This window comes from Poecile atricapillus, chromosome Z (assembly GCF_030490865.1).
Source record: "Poecile atricapillus isolate bPoeAtr1 chromosome Z, bPoeAtr1.hap1, whole genome shotgun sequence".
In the NCBI taxonomy this organism is placed as follows: domain Eukaryota; kingdom Metazoa; phylum Chordata; class Aves; order Passeriformes; family Paridae; genus Poecile; species Poecile atricapillus.
In genome coordinates, this window is record NC_081289.1 from 127,392,644 (window position 1) to 127,405,020 (window position 12,377).

Here is a 12,377-nt window from a genome sequence, read left to right on the forward strand (position 1 = left end):
ATACTAAATACGTGCTTCTTTTTTCTGTTAGGAAAACTCAGTTGCAGTATGTGCTCCTCTTCAAATATCCAGGGCTGTGCCCTGTCCTTCAATTTGAAACGTGAGGATACTATTTTTTTGGTATGTTGGGAGGCACACTGTGCAAGACACTGGAGTAGGTCTTAAAACTGGAAAGCAAGTGGGCAGTTTGAGCTAGCACCAGTCTAGCATTTGTGAAACAAAGTTAGATGACAGACTTGAGGGACAAGATGTCACCCTGGAGGACTGTTTGATGTATGCAATTTCCTACAACAGGAATTCTATAGCGAATTATGGGTGAAAAATGGCTAAGAAAACTTATCAGGAATACAGAGTTCTAAAGCATTTCTTCCACCAATACTAACTTTTTCACATTTTTTTAAAATAATATTTTTAAATTTGAAAATTTATTTTTCAGAAAAAACATCCAGTTTTCCACTGGTCTTTGTACGAGTGAAGATAAAAGCGAAAAGAATTTTAGAGTTATTTTATGCATAACAAAAGTGCATTTTCAATAGTAAGCATTAAAAAACAAAATGGTAAATATCATGTAATTGCAACTACTATCAATACTTCAAATGGCAAAACCCATTTTTGTTATATTTTATCATAAGTAACACCATTTCCCTTGCCCCTTACCCATTGTGCAGATGAAAAGACTTAGAAATGAAAGGATAATATCAAACTGCGATAAATTTCACTCTTTTTTACACAGCATATAATTTGCATGTATCTTGTTTTAAGTAGGAGAATGACATGAAATTATTCACCAGTGTGCAACTCCTTGCTCCTCAGTGGCTGAAAACTATGAATATGTCAAAAGCAACTGAAGGGAATCTACTTAAATACATGTTGGTATCAAGCACAAGTTATTTTATATATGTGTGTGTGTGTGTGTGTGTGTGTGTGTGTGTGTGTGTGTGTGTGTGTGTGTGTGTGTGTTTCAATATAAGTTGTATATGCATTTAACACTGTCTGCTCCATCTGAGTATTTTTTCCCAGCTGGCTCTCTCTCAGCTGTGTGGCTGTGCTGAGGCTGCTGACAGCCCCATGGCAGACACTCAGCCTGTGTGTAGGTCACCAGTGGGCACAGTGCCGCCGTGTCCAGGCAGTGTCCCCAGGGACAGGACTCCCGAGGACACGTGTGGGCGCTGACACGCATGGCACGTGTCTGCCCTCTGTGCTGCAGGACCCCATCAGCTGCTGCAGGCAGCTCCTGCTTTGGCAAAGAGAGGTGGAGGCTAAATTTGCCTAAAGGCACTTTCCAGATTTGTTCCCTGGTATACAGCAGATAATGGATTTTTCTTAAATGGTAGAACTAGGTTCAGTATCGAGAGGTAGAAGAAAAGCAGCCTGTCTGTATATCAAACTTGTGTGAAGCATTAACATTAGACTGATGTTTTAGATGTAGAAGGAAGAAGTTTTGAACATATGCCCTTTAGAAATGTGTGCAGCAGTGCTGACATTAGCTTAATGGCTTAGTTTGCTTTGAGGACTCCTTACATTTGCCCATAACATGCTAACATCCTTTCCAGTTTGTTTTTTTCTTTTCTCCAAATGACTATTAAAAAAAATGCCATCATATCTCCCATTATGACAGAATACATAAATACCCAATTTCTAATGCACTGTAGCTGTAGCTGCCAACTTCTAGTTCAGTTGAGGTGTTGAATGGACAGAAAAAGTTCAAAGATATGAAAGAATTTTTTCACTCTGTTGTTGCAGAATGACAACTACTACTGACATATCTAGTAAATCCAGTAGCCAAATGCCATGCGAAAGTGAAAACTTTTGTATTTTTCATGCTTTAATTCTCAGTGTTATCTTGAATTGATAGTTTCTATTTTAAAGCCATCAAAATGATACCCTGAATAATGTAATCAAGATACGTATATCACAAGAACAGCCAGCCCTTCACAGCCCACATATATTTCTAGTAATGGCTAAAGTAATACTGCACAGCTCAGGATGTGCTCTGGTGTTATCTTAGGGCATTCCTATGGTCTTTGCCTAGACCTACTTTTCAATAACTACCTCCCATGTGTTATGGGCACAGATGAAGAACACAAAATCAGTATTTAATTCTGGTTTTAATTTTAAATTAGATTCGTTTTCATGCTGTTCTGAGTATATTGGTCAGTACTAAATTCTGAAAATTATTTTTGTCTAAATACAGAAGTAAACACAGTGATAAGATTCTTAAAATCACGAATTGTCTGCTGGGAACTGAGGCTCTGTCAAGTCATAAAACAGTATTCTCTGACAGATGATTTCTTCTCAAAGAAAATGATCTTGAGCAGTCTGCAGCAGGGGAGAAGGGGGCAGTTAAAATGACACTTTAGAAAAAGAAAAAAAAAAGTAAGAGAAGTACCTTTCATGGAAGACCCTGTGAACTCTTTAAGAAGATGTGTAACCATAATCTTTCCAACAGGTACATTAAAAAAACATACATCATATTATTTTTCACAAATGCTAATTTTTTAAAGGGTGAGGGTAATCAAAGCGTTTCCTAGCATACTTTCCTCCCTGCTCCCATAGACCTCAGCCAAAAATGCAGGAAAAACTGATATTGTACACCTTGACAGGTTTACAAAACATAGATCGTCAAGAGCTCAAAGCCTCTTAGGCTCCTTCAGCCTTATGTGTTTCCTGAGGAAGCATCCCTGAATCTGAGATTTCAGCAGTGTGAAATTCTCAGATGTTAAATTCATGCACAAGGGACCCCTCTACATCAGTGTCTTCAGCAGTCACCAGACTGTGATAAAGATATTTCTGGACAAACATTTGCAGCTGGGACATTTTCAGGTGCAGAGGAGCAACTTGGAGTGAGTGTAAAAAACTATATACACCATGTGCTCTATCGCCATCCATCCTTCAGACGTAGAGAAGTTTCACATCTAGGGTTTCAACCTGGAATATAAAATTCCTGCCTTTTAGATCATGTTTTAGATACCTGCTGTTTCTGACCTAGGTAAGATACTGCGTAAGAAACATGCTGAGTGTAAGGTTATTTCAATTCTTTGAAATTAAGTCATTAGATGTCTAGAAAAGTATTTGTAAAAACAGGTTTAACTTCAACTCAGAGACATTTATTTCCCTGGAACTTCTAGAACACTGTGACACTGCAGCTGAACTAAAAAATACTCATTGAGGGGGCTTTGAGCCACTCTCAACATTCACCTATTTCCCCTTAAAATATAATTAGAAGGAATTTCTAAAGAAAATAGATCCCATTAGGTCACTTTCTTGAAACATTTGGATGCTGTCTTAAGAATTCAGCTGAATGGGAAGTTCTGGTTATTTGGTTATACCCCTTTTCTACTTTAAAACCCAGGCAAGCAGAAAATGATGCCCTACATCTGATTCCTGTTTAAAGGATATAGATCCATTCCCAAAATCTTCACCTTTTTAGGATGGCATGACCAACGTGCATCAAGCTATTTTAAGGTACACATCTTTCAGCATTAGCTGCATTGCTGAAAGTAAAAGCCTCTTAGTAAAGGCAGCTTCAGACTCTGCGGAGAGTTCCATAGGAGAACTGCTGAGTCAAAGCCTGTTTGATTTGCTGTTTTTGCTAGCAGACAGACTTTCAGCACAAATGCACTCTCTCTGAAATTGTGGCTACATACTACATATATAGGCGCTAATTAGATAAAATTATGGATACTGATTTTTTTTAATGTAAAATGTTAATAGTAACATTTGTCATAGAATTTTTCACAGCTGAATAGATTTATGTTGACTTAGATATGAATCTAGAGGTACAAACATTATTCATCTCTATCTGTAGTTAAAAAGGAAAAATGTCAGTCATATTTCAGGCTGCAAAAAATACCTTTTAATACAAAAAATCTTCCCAACACACATTTTAAACCAGTCCTTTATCCAAACCTAAAAGGTACCTGTAGATTTATTGTTCTGACTGCAGTGCAGTTTCTAGATCAAGTCTTGAAGCTGACATGATGTGATTTGAACTTGGATTTGACCTGTTGTGCATGTATGTGAAATGGCACTACTGCTCAGAGAGGCACATTTATCACAGAGAAAAGCACTTTCAGCCCCAAAAGGACTTAAAATCTCCTGATCTCTCCTCTCATAACTTTCAGAAAGACACAGATACCTGCACATAGCCATGCTTGCTTTTCTGCAGCATTGGTAATTGCCAGTTTTCTTTAACTTTTCTCACATTCAGAAGCAAGCTGTGCAATTACTATCAAAATTGAAGCCAGGGCTGATCAAAATTAATTATGAGCCGTGAGATGGGAGTAATGAAAAAAAGGAAGAACAGAAGAGCAGCAACTGGGCTTATGACATTAAAAATACAAATAACAGGCAAATCTATGTCTTATCCTGACAAGTGAGGCACTCAGCATATCTGTCATTCCTTTCATCATGCAGATGACTTCTCAGTAGCTCTTGACACATAATACTGCAATCCCATCTTTCCACCAAATTTCTGTAAGAGCTGTCAACTCTTTGTAAAACGTCTAGATAAAAATGATTGAAAAATCATATTTCATAATGACTCTACTTAAGAACTCTATAGCTTTTAAATATTTTCTTGCTTCATTTTACGGTGACTTTCTTCATTTTAATTAGCATGAAGCCTAGTTACTTTTTACCACGAGACAAAGAGTGCCAAACATAACAGATCTAGGAGACTGGAAAACAAACAGGTGGGAAAATTAATAATAAGTACTTATATTTACACTTGCTATAAAATAAGTCTTTGTGTTAAGGAAAGAGAGATAATACATGGCATGCCATCTGGTTTGCCTGGAGATGGGACAATGAAATTTTCAGATCACAGCTGGTCCTAGACAAGGCATTATCAACCCAGTGCTAGAACAGAATCAGCCCATGGACGATGAAAAGCAGGGCAAAGCAAGAAAGTGCTTCATCTGGCAGGGCAAGGAAGCAGTGCCATTGGCAGTCACATCTGCAGGTTCAGCTGGAAGATTGGTGTACTCCTTGATTCCCTGTTTTTGTTAAACTTCTGCAGCAGCATCTATGGATTAACACTTCCAGCTACCTCCTGTTAGGTAGGAGACTCCTTCACACTGTTGAACAGAGCAGTACTCAGAAATGTGTAACAGCAGGTACTTACACAATGTTTCCAGCTTGTACAACATGGGCAAAACATCTCTTTGTCATAACAACTCACAGGGAGCAAAGGTTCCTTCCTCTTGGAGTATCAAACAGACTCCACTCCGACACATCCAACTGTCCAAAGATAGTTATCCAATTTATACTACTCATGCAAGCTTATAGATTCTCTTAAAAATTGAAGGAGTTGCTCATAAGAGCAATTTGGTGTACAGGCATACAGACAACTTGATGGAGAAAAGATGGGACACAGTCTGGAGTTGCCCCTTTCCCCTGGAGAACTATGAATGACTACATCCCTGGTGCTTACATGTTAGGCAACCCAAGATCCTATTTCACTGCAGTAGAGTCAAGCTAAGGTTTTCAGTTATTATTTTCAGAGTGATAAATGATGAATCTCATCTTACACAGACTGAGAAAAATTCCAGGTGTTGAGGGGGGAAAGTGCTCCATGGGTTCTGTGACACCTTCTACCACAATAGTAAGTAGAAGAGTATGGCTGAACAGTGCCAGTACTCCAGGTGGGGATACTGGTATCAGCAGCTGAACATGAGCCAGGCTGTGCCCTGGTGCCCAAGAAGGCCAATGGCCCCTGGCCTGGATCAGGAATAGTGTGGCCAGCAGGAGCAGGGAATCATTCTCCCCCTGCACTCAGCACTGGTGAGGCCACACCTGGAGTTCTGTGTCCAGTTCTGGCCCCTCAGTTTGGGAAGGACGTTCAGCACGTCCAGAGGAGGCAACAAGGCTGGTGAGGGGCTTGGAACACAAACCCTGTGAGGAACAGGTGAGGGAGCTGGGGTTGTTTAGTCTGGAGAAAAGGAGGCTCAGAGGTGATGACCTTATCACTCTCTACAACTCCCTGAAAGGTGGGTGTAGTCAAGTGGGAGTTGGTCTCTTTCTCCAGGCAGCACCTGACAGAACAAGAGGACACAGTGTTTAGCTGTGCCCAGGGAAATACAGGTTGGATATTAGGAAAAGGTTCTTTATAGAAAGGGAGATAAAGTACTGGAATGGTCTGCCCAGGGAGGTGGTGGAGTCACCATCCCTGGATGTGTTTATAAAAAGATTGCCCTCGGTGCCATGGTTTAGTTGAGGTGTTAGCCCTGGCTTGGATTTGATGGTCATAAATGTCTCTTCCAACCTAGTGATTCTGCGATTCTGTGAAAGAGAGAAAATTCTTTTTCTTGGATGATTTAATGCTGTGTAACAATTTCTGTTAAAAACAGGCAGTGCAGCATCACTGCTTTTTAAGTTTTAAACATGTTTTTGAACTTTTCTGTCCTGAGAAAAGTACACACCAGAATATATCTTAAAATAAATTTTAAAAAGCCAAACAAATATAATGAACAAATTACACAAACGCTGAACAAAATCCTCTTTCAAACACAGTTGTCCTGTGGATACTACATACAAGAGAGCATGTAGAGCACACATGACAAATGTTACTTGTAACTGCTGGAAGGCTCTTGTATATTAAAATAACTCTTAAATGGTAAAAAATATCACTGAGGGAAAATGGCTTTCCGTTTATGTTAGCATTATTTAAAAAAGCTTTAGATTGTCTGGATGACCGACCCATGTGTGATTAAAATGCTATCTCCACTGTTTTGGAGACATCTGGACATTCACATAACAGCAGGTAATACAAGTTCCAGCCATTTAAGGGATTCTGCTATACTGACAAAGTTTGCTCATTTTAACATTTGATTTGCAGGACTGACAGAAGAACGTATATCCAGCTACAGATAAAAAAATTAAAAAATGACCCTCAAACATGGTATCACATTTTTTTCCATAACGTATGGGAACACTTTCTGGTATCTTAGCCATTAGTATCCACATTAGCAAGTTTCTGGTTTTAGTAGCATCAATAATGTACATGAACTGAAATTACAGAAAACACAATGGTTACAATTAATTATATGCAAAAAAAATTTAAATATTCATTGTCTTTCCTGACTGAGAAACCACCCACCACCATATATTCAGGTAGAGGAAGCTTGAGCATTTTATCTGAAAATAAGTTTTCCAAAACAATTTACACTGTCACAGGAGATAAGTGATATCACACATACTCTCTGAGCATTTATTTAATGTAAATTCCAGTTTTGACTTACCAATCCTGCACAGCATTGAAAGAGTCTTCATTTGTGATGTCATACATTAAAATGAAACCCATTGCACCCCGGTAGTAAGCTGTGGTAATTGTTCTGTACCTTTCCTGGCCTGCTGTGTCCTGAAACGAAAACAAACAAATTTTTTACACTGCACATAAATTGACAATTTTTTTTTTTTTTTTTTTTTTTCTTTTACAGAGAGAAAGCTCTAGAAATAGGAGAACTCTGCATTGGATCATAATAGGAGGGACATATCAATTCTGTCATGAGGGGAGAGTGGAGAGCAGCAGAAAGCTTGGCCCCCTGTCAGCCCACATATCCTGGCTCATTAGTGATTCATTTTATTCACCCTGAGAGCTGGGTAAGAACTTTCTCTTCTTCTCTGGCCTTGTACCTTCCCAGTTGGACAGAAGTAAAATCTGGATAAAATTCTGGAACAAAACAGCATCCTTAAGACCTTCATTACAAAAACAGAATGGTTCCTGAAGGCAGAAAATATCTTGAACAAAAAGGCAATGTCTAATTGTTCTGCTCTTGTGATTTTAATCCACAGGTGCTTATGTCAACAAGCACCAACACACCTTTCTGCTGACAGGGGGGAAAAAATAAAATTTAAAAAAAAAAAAAAGACTGTATGGAAGTGCTTTAAAAACAAGGATCATATCTGGCAATAAAGAAGAAATTTGCTATCAGTCCCCTACCTCAACCAGTTTTCTACCTCATCTTAATTAACTGTCTTTAAAGCAATAAATGTAGAAATATAAATCTTATCTCCTACTCCTTGCTTTCCTTATTTCTATTCAACTTTTCAGGGTAGCAACTAGCTTTTAATATATTTAATGCAGTGTCTAGGATGGTGTTTAGTCTAGAGAAAAGAACTAGCAGCAAATCTCATTAATACTTTTATAATTATAATATAAATATTTCACAACAGGTGCCAAGAGGACGGTACCAGACTCTTTTCAGTGGTGCCCAGTGATAGGACAAGGAACAATGGCCATAAACTAAAACACAAAAAGTACTACCTCAGCTTGAGGAAGAACTTTACATTGAGGGTGGCACTGGAACAGGCTGCCCAGGGAGGTTGTAGAGTCTCCTTCTCTGAAGACACTCAACACCCACTTGGATGTGCTCCTGTGTCACCTGCCCTGGGTGACTCTGCCTTGGCAGGCCTTTGGACGACATGATCTCCACGGGTCCTTTCCAACACTAAGTATTCTCTGATTCTGTGATACAACCACCTATGTCTGCACTAAAATTGAGACACAATAGCAATAACTGAAATAGAGGAAATGCATAACTATTTCATGTTCTAGCATACCTGTTTAATATTTTTAAGCCATTAATATTAATAGCATTACAGGAGACATACGTCAGTGCAATCCTGTAATTAATGGGTCATCTGTACATATTTAACAAACTTTGAAAATTAATATAATTATTTCCATTTTTTTTAATAGCTAGGAAATAGATTAGTTTTTATCTTTAGATTACAGATAAATCTGTTTAATTTACCTTCCCACAAAGAAGACTAACCAGTAACAAACATATTTGATATGTTTTCTCAAATAGTTTCTAGGCTAGAAGTATTTCCTTCAAACAAAAGGACTCCATGAACTCCTTGTGAACGTGGGAGTCCATTCCTGCATATATATTCATTTTGTAAACTAATAAAATAGGAAAAGGAGATTTTACTTGCCACAGAAAACACTTTTAGATTTTAAAAAAAGGAAAAATCCAAGGTTTTAATGGTTTAGGTTTGTCAATTTGTGTTTCCTGGCTGATGTACCAAATAATGTAGTGGGTTTTAGCACTGGCTAAAATTACTAGTGCCCTTATTCACTTCCTGCTGTGAGATATGAATTAGGAGGAGGAGGAAAATCAATGAGCAGATGGATCAGGCTGCAAAGATGGAGGTGTCAAAGACAGACTTAGATTGGCAACACAAGGGAGAGTTGTTCCTAGCTCGATGGGCCCATGACGCCTCAGGTCATCAGGGTAGAGATGCCACCTGTAAGTGGGCACGAGACCGAGGGATGGATCTAACCATGGACAGCATTTCTCAAGTTATCCATGACTGTGAGACGTGTGCCATGATCAAACAGGCCAAGCAGCTGAAGCCACTATGGTACGGTGGGTGTTAGTCCAAATATAGGTATGGGGAAGCCTGGCAGATTGACTACATCACACTGCCCCAAACCCGCCAAGGCAAGCGCTACGTGCTCATGATGGTAGAAGCCACCACAGGATGGTTAGAAACCTACCCTGTGCCTCATGCCACTGCCCGGAACACCATCCTGGGACTTGAAAAGCAGGTCCTTTAGAGGCATAGCACCCCTGAGAGGATTGAGTCAGACAATGGGACTCATTTCAAGAATAACCTTATAAACACCTGGGCTAGGGAACATGGCATTGAGTGGGTGTATCATATCCCCTACCATGCACCGGCTGCAGGGAAAGTGGAGAGGTACAATGGACTGTTAAAGACTACCTTGAAAGCGTTGGGTGGGGGATCTTTCAAAAAGTTGGGAGCAACATCTAGCAAAGGCCACCTGGATAGTTTACCAACCAACTGAGCAGGCCCTGCCCAGTCTGAACTCCTGTAGATGGAGACAAAGTCCCAGTGGTCAGGGATTCGCTAGGGAAGACAGTCTGGATCAATTCTACCTCGAGTACAGACAAAACCATCTGTGGGGTTGACTTTGCTCAGGGACCAGCTTGCACATGGATGGAATAACATGATGTGCACCTCAGGGAGATGAGATTGTTGGGTGGGAACTATGTGTAAATATCACTGTTCACTGAATGTCACTGCCCTTGTCTGTATATATGTCTATATATATATATATATATATATATATATATATATATATGTGTGTTTAATGTATGCATTTGTAGAGTTAGAATATATATTAGTTTTGGTAATAAATTGACAATATGGGGATAAGGGATGGAATGTCCTAGGGTGACTTTATGATGATGGTACCCCCAATTGTCTGTTCTGCTTATGCTGGATGTTAAGTTCTGCATAAGACTGGTTCTGAGAGTGAAGTGGGGGAAGAAGAAGCTGCAGTTTGTGTTCTGACACAGCACTCACTGCCCCACATGCTGCTCTGCACTGCTCTGTCTGCAGCATGGATAGACAGAGGGACAGAGCTCTCCTTTGCTTTTAGTTAGTTTTCAGCTAGCTGAGGCAGAGAAGTTCCCTGTGGCTTTTCTTTTTTCTTGGATCTGTTCAAACCTGGACTGAAAACCCAGAAAAGCCCTGCGAGCTCACGCCTGTGTCCCCACAGGGCCTGGGCTTTGGCACTTTCCAGCACTGGAGGAACTGACAAGAGACTGGGCAAGCTGAGCTACCCCATGACAAGGACCTTCTGGATTTGCTATCTCTTTGAACAGCAGGAGGTTTTATTTTTTAATATTATTCATTTCCTATGCTTGTAGATACTTTGATTGTTAAATAAATAGTTTTCTCCACTTTGTCAAGCCCCACATTGGGCTCCAACAAATGTATTTGTCCTGGTTTAGGGCAAATTTATGAGAAAACCTCTGAATGGGGCCCCTCCAGAAAGCAAATTCAAGTCCCCCTGCCATCCCCCCCCCCCCCGCCCCGCCAACTGGTTCAAGAAAATATTTCCTTGGAAAAAAGTGGAAAAAACTGCTTATTTAGCAAGCAAAGTATCTACAAGCATAAGAAATGAATAATATTAAAAAATAAAACTTTTGCTGTTGGAGAAGATGGCAAATCCAGAAGGTCCTTGTCATGGGGTAGCTCAGCTTGCCCAGTCTCTTGTCAGTCCCTCCAGTGCTGGAAAGTGCCAAAGCCCAGGCCCTGTGGGGACACAGGCGTGAGCTCCCAGGGCTTTTCTGGGTTTTCAGTCCAGAGCAGGTTTTAACAGATTTTAAAAAAAGAAAAGAACAGTTTTTGGATCTTCTGTGCCTCAGCTAGCTAAAAACTAACTAAAAGCAAAGGAGAGCTCTGTCCCTCTGTCTGTCCATGCTGCAGACAGAGCAGTGCAGAGCAGCATGTGGGGCAGTGAGTGCTGTGTCAGAACACAAACTGCAGCTTCTTCTTCCCCCACTTCACTCTCAGAACCAGTCTTGAAGGTGCAGAACTTAACATCCAGCATAAACAGAACAGACAGCTGGGGATACCAGCATCATAAAGTCACCCTGGGACAAAAGTCATTACTGAAACTAACAACATTAGGTGGAATATATGATTCCTGTTCATCCTGGATTACAGTAACTGCTGCTTTGATGTAGTTTCAGTGATTCAGGATGGAAAGCTAAAGTGGTTAAACTATAGCAGCTCTCATATGAAGTTAGGTTACGTCCTTGTGGGAAAGGCCAGACAGACATAAACTTTTTCTGCTTATGCTTTGAACTGACTGAGCCTCTGCCAGCTGTGGTCTGAAACTTGGAAAACTGCTCCCAGATTTTCTGGTGTGCCTCAGTATTGAGATACTAAGATATTAATATGTGCACTAAGCCTGTGCATATTTCATTGGTGAAAAAAAGCTTTACTTTCATTTTTTTTATTTGTTGGTTTAATGTTTGGGTTTGTGGGGGGTCTTGTTGTTGGTTTCATTTATTTGATTTATTATTAGACAAAATATCTCCGAGAGACAGAAGCAAAATATGGCCCACAGCAAGCATTCAGCCTGTACAGAAGAGAAAGGATTTTCAAACAAATTTTATCAGTCTATCTGCTTGTTTTTTAGTTAAAGACATGTTTGATTAGTATGTATGATAGTATGACAAGCAGGAGGCCACTCTTACTGAAGACAGTCTTATTTTGCTCTGAGGGGTTTCCCCTGAAGCCCACCTGCAGATAAGAGTGAAAAGCCCTAGAAATAAAGCCATTAGTCAATGATGCTTTTTGTCCAAGACACCAACTATTTTATGTGCAGTGTGAAGCCACATAGGGTGGGCTTAGGGACTCTAAATTATAAAAATAAAGAATGAAAATAAAAAATAAGTTTAAAGGATCAAAAATCAAAATGAAAGCTCTTAAATAATTTTACACAAAGGAGCAGGAAACTGCAGATAAAGATCCAAACACTGATTTTGGGACAGAAGATGTTTGTCTAGACCCAAGCAATGGATTTGTGTCAGTCAGGGAAGGAACCACGC

The 12,377-nt window shown here is 39.8% G+C and overlaps 1 protein-coding gene across 1 annotated transcript in view; it reads right to left on the reverse strand.

Moving 5' to 3' along the window:
- Positions 1-12,377, reverse strand: part of RAB3C (RAB3C, member RAS oncogene family) — a 126,295-nt gene that overhangs the window by 53,424 nt on the left and 60,494 nt on the right. The window contains exon 3 of the mRNA XM_058826603.1: positions 7,242-7,360. Coding sequence (XP_058682586.1) covers positions 7,242-7,360 — 119 coding nt within the window. The remainder of the gene's footprint in view (positions 1-7,241; positions 7,361-12,377) is intronic.